The 9,370-nt window shown below is 37.5% G+C and overlaps 2 protein-coding genes across 2 annotated transcripts; both read right to left on the bottom strand.

Annotated features, from left to right (window-relative positions):
* Positions 1-752: 752 nt before the first annotated feature.
* LOC146675370 (uncharacterized) lies at positions 753-2,407 on the bottom strand. The gene is made up of 5 exons (XM_085402513.1): positions 2,349-2,407; positions 1,547-2,254; positions 1,242-1,367; positions 1,112-1,155; positions 753-1,012 (listed from the first exon to the last, which is right to left on the bottom strand). Exons 1-5 carry the CDS (start codon positions 2,401-2,403, stop codon positions 893-895), a joined length of 1,053 nt encoding a protein of 350 aa, XP_085258639.1. The 5' UTR covers positions 2,404-2,407; the 3' UTR covers positions 753-892.
* Positions 2,408-6,791: 4,384 nt separating this feature from the next.
* LOC146675369 (uncharacterized) lies at positions 6,792-8,434 on the bottom strand. Its single transcript, XM_085401149.1, has 5 exons — positions 8,347-8,434; positions 7,533-8,234; positions 7,303-7,410; positions 7,038-7,075; positions 6,792-6,917 (listed from the first exon to the last, which is right to left on the bottom strand). The coding sequence occupies exons 1-5, from the start codon at positions 8,432-8,434 to the stop codon at positions 6,792-6,794; spliced, it is 1,062 nt and encodes a 353-aa protein (XP_085257275.1).
* Positions 8,435-9,370: the final 936 nt, after the last annotated feature.

Below are 9,370 nucleotides of genomic sequence, written 5' to 3'. Positions count from 1 at the left end.
CACCCCTTCAACTTGACAATTATTGCCAGGTGTTTTGTGCTGATGCTATGTTTGGTTTTCAATGACTGTGGTGTTGTGCCAAACACATCCATTTTGATTTACTCTGTCTAATAAACATTATTGTACAAGACATGTTGTTTGTTCTAATGCAACTTCCCAAAAATATCCCATGCTGATGGGTTCCTTTTAAAAGGGACTTTTTTCCTGGCAACCCTTCAAAAAACCTAAACTTGGTCTGTTTTTTGTGATCATGTTCTCATGAACATTTCGTATGCTAACTGAAAGTTTTTGGCTTTGTAGAGGTGGTCACACTTACTGATCACCTAATGAAGTGTGTTTCACTGTCAGCACCTGGCAGCTATTTCCCCTTAGTTCCTTTAAAAGCAAAATCCGAGACTAGTGATAATAACCTATAGAGAAACAAAATCTCAACAACAAACTTTTGATGTTTAAACTACATGTGCAGTAATTAGAGTTGTTAAAGTTTAAAATCCTCCAATAATTATTGGCAGCTTTTCTGGCCACAGCCACCTCCTAATTCCACTGCTGGTCTGGGATAAGTGAGGACTGTCACGTGTACTGTACGATACACAGGGAGCAACCAGATACCCAAAAGAAGTAAACACGCATGCGCTCAAGTTCTTCATAATGACATTTACTTTATTTTGTGATTAAACACATGGCAAGAATTCCAGAGCATTAAACGAAATGCATCAAAATCAAGAAATATGTGATATATTTCATCTGTCAAGTCTATAAATCACTATAAAGGAATAATATTAGGATATCCATCATGAAATTCCAACAAACAAAAAAAGACTCAGAAACCGTTTTTAAAATCAAAATTGTACAAGTACTTCTCTGTAACAACTATAAAGAAAGCAAAAGACAGTCATTGCTTTACACTGGAGTACACACAGTCACTCATGGCGTCATCCTTAAGTCTTCTTGATTGTTTTCTCTGGTTTACACGTAAAGCGGCATAATGCAGGCTGTCTGCATCGTTGTAACCCTGCTAACAAAATATTATATTAATACATTGTAACTGCTTCACATGTGCATTGTACTGGAAGATTTGTGCTTGTGAAAGTTACACTCCAGTGATATTTACCTCTGCATTGGTTGTGTGAGGAGATGACTGTCCTACATGAGACTCTGAAGGTAAAAGTTGAAGAAAAAGTTATTTTTTTACCAAAAAAGAAAATACAGATTAAGCTTTTAACAATGAAAATACACTGTACCTGAATATTGGCTGCAGTTTCTCCCATTCATCTTGCATATCAGGAAAGCCAGAAAGCCAGAAAGAATCATGACGAATATCAAAGCACCACCCAAAAAATACACCAAACCCAGTGAGTCCACGTCCCCTGTAAAACGTGAAAACAAGTTCACAACTTTTTTTTACAAAGTTAAAATAAATACTATTGAGTAAAAACAGACCATTCCTGGTAGAAAATCTGCTCACTTTGAAAGTCCAACTTTGTCCCATTCCCTGTTGGGGAGGATCTACAGTATTTTTAGTAAGCTTAGCCTTGACGTTACTCACGTTCAAAGTCCAGTTTTGTCCCCTTTCCAAACAGTATGTGTCCACATGAGGCAACAGCACAGTAGTAGGTCCCAGCATGAGACAGATTCAGACCGTTCATCGGCAGGGTGTAGACGCAGGTGTTAGTTTGTGTTTTAGTTTTTCTCTCGCACTGATCATTCCCACCTCCATGGGTGTAAATAAGTCCTGTTTGTTGAGATTCTTCTGTTTTTCTGAACCAGTAAATGCTGCGTTCTCCATCACAGGTCCCAGTGTGTACTGTACAGTTTAGAGTCACAGAGCCTCCAGGCTGGATGGTTTCAGAAGCAGACTGCTGGACTAGAGCTTTGATGCTCAAACCTTGACTCTTTACAATGACTTTGGTACCCTCTCCAAATTCAAACACAAATGAAAGACCACTTGCACAGAAGTAAGTTGCTGTATCTGTGATTTGTACGTTGGAAATTTGTAAGTGATTTATACCCACATCAGTTTCCAATGTAAAGCGTGGATTGTCCTTGAACTCATCATAAAAAGTTCCATTTTTGTCAAATTTATAGGTATTGGAAATAAGCTGTAGCTTCTGTCCCAGTAGTTGCTTGTACCAGTAATACTTTGCAGCATCACTGTCATGAAAACATCGCAAAATCAACGAGTCTCCAACATTAGGAGATATCAATCCTTTCTCTTGATGTAAATTTCTGGGTTGTTTTAAATGATTCATCTGAGCTAAATGGGGTAAAGAGCAGAATTATTTTTAACCAGAATGATACATTTAAAACATAAATAGTTGTTCTTGTTTTTTAAATAAAATGCAACTTACTAAATTCCACCAAGAAGAGGCATGTCAGATAGAAGACAAGCTTCGGAGGTGTCATCTTGTTGAAATTGCCGTGTTGAGTGAAAAGCACTGCTCTACATCCTCACTCTCTTCAGAGACAAGACTGTTTTGATTGGCCAGGAGGGTAGATGATCACATCCACCTACAGAGGCAATCTTAGCTCTATGAGAAGAATCAGTTGGGTGAAACTATTTGACGTACTTTAAGGCTTCTGACACTTTTTCAAATCACTTATAAATAATTGAGCTTTATGCAACATATTAGAATAGAAAGCAGAGTTCTTTGGCACTAGAATTAACATCATATTTTTCTACAGAATAACTGCAGTCAGTAATTATATACATGGCTTATCCTGTGAAAGTATATTTCCGGACATCAGCAACACATTGAAAGGCATCAAACAACCCGTCTGTAAAAGTGAACTAAAAAAAACACAGTTTCCAGTTTTTCATAGATTTTATGTAAAATATTGATTTAGCTAGCGTGACATTATCCATTAGATAGCAAAGTCCTATTGTAAATTCTCAAGTTAAGTCTTCTAAACACACACAACTGAGCCAAGAATTCTCCAGACTTCATGTAACAATGTAAACAATGGCTAGTTAGCTATCTTAGTTCTCACCGATTCCAAAACAAATTCATTAAACCAGCGGCAAAAGAAAACCACAAATGTGCTAAGACAGAAATTTGCTTACCGGACTGGTTTCCTCCGCTGTAACCAATAGCCGCTGTAGTTCTGGATAATGGCTGTGGTAACCAGTGTTGGTCAAGTTACTTGAAAAAAGTAATCAGTAACTAATTACTGATTACTTCCCCAAAAAGTAATCCCGTTACTTTACTGATTACTTAATTTCAAAAGTAATTAATTACTTAGTTACTTAGTTACTTTTTAAAAACACGATTTACAACCTGAAGAGGTGATAAAGTGATAGATTTTTCAGCCCAATTCTACTTTTTCTGCATAATCCATCATATAAAATGTAATCAAATGGAAAAGTCTCTTTTTTTAACTTGTTTTATCAGTTTTAATCTTTTAACTTTATGCATCAAGTAAAAATTAAACTATATGCAACATTCTCTGACTTGAATAAATTAGTTTAACATTTAAACCTATTTTCTACACATTCCAGCACATAAAATAAAATATTTTTTGTGTTTACACACACTCTTTCAAATAGATGCAAGTAAAACACAGCAGAAAATGAATAAAGTCAAAGACTCAGCGGTCCTGTTGCTCTATTTTCACCTGTAAAGCAGGACTGTGGTAGGCGGAGGTTTACCCTGGTGCAGGTGTGCCGCGGTCAATGGAAGAATCCGCGAGTTTCTCTGTGAATTTCCCATTACGTCATAGCTACTCGGTGCTTGCTCGGAAGTTTAGGGGTTTTTTCGCTGTAAAACGAAGTTTTCTTCCCACACACAACGGACGCTAATGTTTTTGTCACTTTTTATGGAATCAAACTCAAAGTAAGGTGAGTACTTCCACGCTTTAAACGCTGCACGCTCATACTCTCTCCCGCACTCGATATGTGATCCATTGTTGATCTGCACACAGCTGTTGTCACTAACGGCGCACTCGCAGTAACGCAGCGTTCCTACGGGAAAGTAACGGTAATCTAATTACCGTTTTTGCAATAGTAATCCCTTACTTTACTCGTTACTTGAAAAAAGTAATCAGATTACAGTAACGCATTACTGCCCATCTCTGGTGGTAACACAATGCATCAGAGCAACTTCCATCAATAATCGCCATCTTAGGCCCAGTTAAGGACACGTGACTGGACAGATGCCGCGTGTCATAAATTTGGGGTCACGTGGGGTCTGGTCTTGCAACTTCTGGCATCATCAAAAGGTGTAAATCAAACAAATCGTCCAATAGAAGCCGAAGCTACAGCTCCTCAGAGTTTAAAGCACCAGAGGCTGTTTAACCTTCCCATCCGCATGGCAGAAAGGGCACGCTGCCTGTGAATGTGTGTTTAATTCTTCAAAAATATATTTTTTAAAAACAAACATTTTTAGGCATGTAAATGAAATTATATAATTTCTGCTGTTCCATACTTTTATACGGTATCCAAGGTGTGCCAAAATTGGTCAAACCAGGATGATGTTTATATGTTGATTGAGGTCTTCTGGAATCTGGTCCTTTGAAAACAGCAAACAATCTTTGTGTAATAATAATAATAATGAAATAATAATAATGCTGAGCATGAATGCTGTTTTTGGAGAAAACCCTTAGGAACTTTTCAAAAGTTATGACAATATCCTTTGTTAGGGAAATGCCATCAATTTCCAGCACTTTCTGGCAAATTTGAGTGATGTCTCAAACAGTCAGGTGACTTTCCCATCTCATGCAAACAATAAAAAGCAATGAGGAAATGCCAAAAACTTGAGGGTGTCTTCAAAAGTAGTCGATTTCTGTAGACTCCCTGTTAAAATGCCCAATTTAACTGATGTACAACATTTTAAAAAACAGTTTCATGGTACAAAACACTGCATTTTTTTCTCCTTAGATAATTTGCTGCTTTATAATAACTATATGGGGAAGACATTTGCTTACTTTTTAGGCCTAAAGTTTGGACAGATGCCCTAAGAGTGGCCAACAGGCCTCTGTAGTCTATACAAGGTCTCATCTCCACGTTTGTCAAAGAACTGCAAAGAATTCTATTGGCTGACATTTGACATAATGCCTTCTCTCTTTGGATTGTTTTATGGTCTATAAAGGTTTATTGGTTATTTGCATGTGGTCTTTAGGGCATGCATTTTAACACCTCAGAGGTAAATTAGATAATATACCCACAAAGTCCATTTACTTTGTGGTTTAATGCAGTTTTCTTTAAGACTGACTCCCCACTAAAGTACTTACACCTCTTCATTCTTCTGAAACCCACAAAGACCACTACAGTTTAACTTGGCTAACATAAGTCTCACTGAAATGATTGCTTGAGTTTGACCTTGTGTTTACAGAAGAAACTATGACGGGGTGGAATTTTTTGTGAACACATTTTCTTAAGCATAATAAATCTATGCACATGTGTATGCATAAAAAGAGGTGTGACTATATTGAGTGACAGGTATTTATAGTTTTTTCTTGTTTAATGTTTACTTCAAGATTTTGGGTATTCAGTTTGTTCAACCCCTTAGACTTACTAAGCTGGTAACTCCGAAGCTCTACTCTCTGGTCCAAATATGTGTTTTGATGTTTTAAAAAACATGGCAACATCCAAAATACCAAAGTAATCCACACAAACCAGTGGGTAACATCACTGTAACACACAATCACTGCTTCTTAAACCAAGAAGTCTTGAGTTCTATGTCTTTGTTATACAAGATAAGATTTGTAAGTTATGTAGAATTTAAAAAAGACCATTTTGGTGTGTTTATGAGGACAGGCAGCTAATGGGGAAAAACAAAGATTTAAGACTTACCAAGTCTTGTATATCAGTTATTTCAGTCATATCAGGGTGGAGTGCTGAATTGCCAGCTAATGTTAGCAAGCTGTATTCATAAATTGTACAGGTGCAACACAAAGACACAGATATCTTCCAAACAGTCAGCAGGAAAGAAAATAACCCAAATAAGCATCTTGTATGGTGTGTAATATATTTTATTTGTCAGAAAATTCCATTAAAACCGTGCAAAATACACCAGCACAGCAAGAAGGCCCTTCATAGAGATCATGCTACTTTTGGCAGATCATTTATTCACAAGTAGGTAGCTCCATTTTAATTTTTTCTAACTTTTGCAATTTCAGAGAAATACTCCATTCATCTCTCCTCCTGGAATCGAACCGGAAATCTTTCACCCGTTGAACACGTAAACCACTACACTATGGAAAAATAGCCGTGCTGCAAACTTTCAGCAGAGTTAGTTCAAAAGTGCTAATTGCATTAACCTTGTTGTTTTAGCCAGTATACGGCTGCAATGGTGGAAAAGTAGTGGAGGCTTCCTGTTTGCAACTACACAGACACAAAAACAAAAGAGCAGATGGTTTGTTTTTGTTGTTTGTTTTATCTTTGAATCACCCAGACATATAGAGATTTAACTTTATGACTTTTTTTAAACTTCAGACCTTAATCTAAGCTATAAAAAGATTCTTAAATATGTAACCACAATATGAAAAGATAAACAGATATTCCCCAGTAGAGAGCACTCATTACATTGTACATTGTATTTCTTGTGACATAAACTGGCTTATATTTATGGTGATGTGGCACAGTGTGTTATGCACATGTTCAGAAAGGTTGGCTTCGTAAAGTAACATGTTTTCTCACTGTTTTTCTTACCCCTGAGAATCAACAAGTATACTGATAATGGAAATGTAGCACCTTTGTAACCAAGGCTTTGTACTGATTATCTTCACAACAGATCTCAAAACACACGCTAACAAAACCACATCTTACGCTGAAACAAAGTCTAGATGAAACAGGTTCAAATCTGCTGCCTTACACTGGAGTACACACAGTGATTCATGGTGTCATTCATCTGCCTCCTTTGCCGGTTGGACTTTTGTGTCTGTACGGCAGCATAGTGAAGGTTGTCTGCATCTTGGTATCCCTGGTACAAAAATACACGAGTCAATAAATGTTACAGAAAAAAAATCAAGTGCTACAGTGTAATATATGTATTGGTAGCTGTTCAAAAGATAATTTGATATATATCAAAAAATATAGTCACCTCTGCATTAGCTGCATCTGAACATCTTGCTTGTGACTCTATTGTGAAACACAAAAAATATAAAAGCCTTTGTCTGTAAATACACGCTGTTCAAGAAAACAATATTATAGTTTGGTACTTATATAATGTGTATCCAGTCTTACTAACAAATCAAAGCACTTTACACTGTAAGCCGCATGTGCCCTTTCATACACCCTTGCAACTGTTTTTTGTGCACTATATCTAACCATGTTTGGACTGACTGCAAGTGTAAGTGACTGGTTACCTTTATTCATCTTCCACACTAGAAAACCCATTAAAAGACTCAAAGTGGTGGTGAATGCCAAGACTCCACTTAAAACATGCACAAGAAAGTCAGGAAAGGTCACCTCATCTGTAGAGAACCAAACATCCATCAACCATCAGTGTTGTTAATATGTTTCCATTAAAAGCTGAATGAGAGAGTATTAAAGACTGTTTAGCAAATGTGAGACAGGCTACTAGAATGCCACTTACCCTCCGAGCCCAGCTTGGTCCCATTACCAAACAGTATGTGTCCACAAGAGGCAACAGCACAGTAATACATCCCATTATCAGACAAATTCAAGCTCTTTATTGGCAAATTGTAGACACACGTGTTTGTTTGTGTGTTAGCTTTCCTCTCGCAGCGATTGTTCCTGCCTCCATGGGTGTAAATGAGTCCTGGATGGGATTTTTCTGAGCTTTTGAACCAGTAAACACTGTGTTCTTCATCACAAGTCCCAGTGTGGACTGTACAGTTCAGAGTCAAAGAGGCTCCTAGCTGGACGGTTGCAGAAGACAGCTGATGGACTGAAGTTTGAAGGTTCAAATCCGAACCCTTCACATGGATTGTGGTGCCCTCTGCAAATTCAAACTTGTAAGCATAGCAGCTTATGCAGTAATACGTTGCTGAGTCAGACATTTGTAAATTCCAGATTGTCAAGTGGTTCTTTCCATTTTTACTGTCCAAAGAAAATCTTGGATTGTTCTTGAAATCCTCGCTAAAAGTGCCATTTTTGTCATGTTTGTAGAAGCTAGAGATGAGCTTTGGCTTTTGTCCCAGGGTTTGTTTGTACCAGTAAGCTGCAACATCACCTTCGTAGAAACATCGCAAAGTTACATTGTCCCCAACATTAGCTGATATAAAGCCGCTCTCTTGACGAACATTTGAGGAGAGCTGAATATTAGTTACCCGGTCTGTAAAGAGAACACCATGAATGTTTGCACTTAAAATCACAATAAAAGCCTAATCACTCTATAAGTGAGATTTAATTTATATTTTTAAGAATTTAAGGTATTCCCAACTTACCAATTTTCCAGAAGACCAGGCAAATCAAAGCAAAATTCAGAGATGTCATTGTGATCAAAAGGTCTTGACCAATGTAGAAAACCTCCATACGTCCTCTAGTCTTAGAGACAAGGCTCCGTTTGATTGGCTAACCAAAAGTGACTCTGAACTACTTTTGAAACAGGGTACAAAAGTTTAACGCCCCCTTCATTATGAATTTTGGTTCTCGCAGCAAGAGATGTGGAAAACAATACCAGAGTTATAGTATTACATTATTTTAACCATTAAAACCCCAAAAATGAATAATGTGAGTGAGAGCAAACTTGGCCAAGGTTAGGATGTTTCCGGTTAGTGTGAAAAGTAATTTAGCACTACTTATTGTCTTAAGAACAGTGAAATGAACCAAGATCTGATTGAAAGACGCCACAGACATTAGTTATTGTAGTGGTTGTGTGTATGCCATATCTGGTGATGCAAGTTTTCTTACTTCAGTGAGCCATATCCTTTTTAAATGCTCTATGAAGAGATCATATTTCTTATTTTTAACTTCCCGTCATTCATACATTTGGATATGTTTCAGTGTTTCTCTTGCTGGTCCCACCTTCACATTTCTAATTGTCTAGCATGCTTAGAGAGAAATGCTGCATCATCAAAATTCGATTTTCTAGGCTTCTGTTCTGTTAGTAGTTTATATACATCTTTTCATTGTCTTTTCGGTTGCAATAATATGAGTGGCCACTGGGGAAAATTAGGGCAATAATCGTAAATGGACTGGTTCTTATATAGCGCTTTTCTACTCTTCTGGGCACTCAAAGTGCTTTACACAACTTGTGCATTCACACCCATATTCGCACAAGCACATTTTCCTAGGTGCTTTCTAAGTAACATTCACACACACACTCATACTCTGATGCATGCAATTTGGTGTTAGTATCTTGCTCAAGGATATTTGGCATGCAGACTAGGGGAAGCCTTCTGATCAGTAGATGACCTGCTCTACCGTCTGAGCTACAGCCACCCCCACATGAGGGCATCATGTGACTTA

Source organism: Rhamphochromis longiceps, linkage group LG3 (assembly GCF_057381845.1).
Source record: "Rhamphochromis longiceps isolate RC_006_pf linkage group LG3, R_longiceps_female_GT1.1, whole genome shotgun sequence".
Classification (NCBI taxonomy): Eukaryota; Metazoa; Chordata; class Actinopteri; order Cichliformes; family Cichlidae; genus Rhamphochromis; species Rhamphochromis longiceps.
Note: the sequence above shows the minus strand (reverse complement) of the source record. Positions and strands in the feature narration are given on the sequence as shown.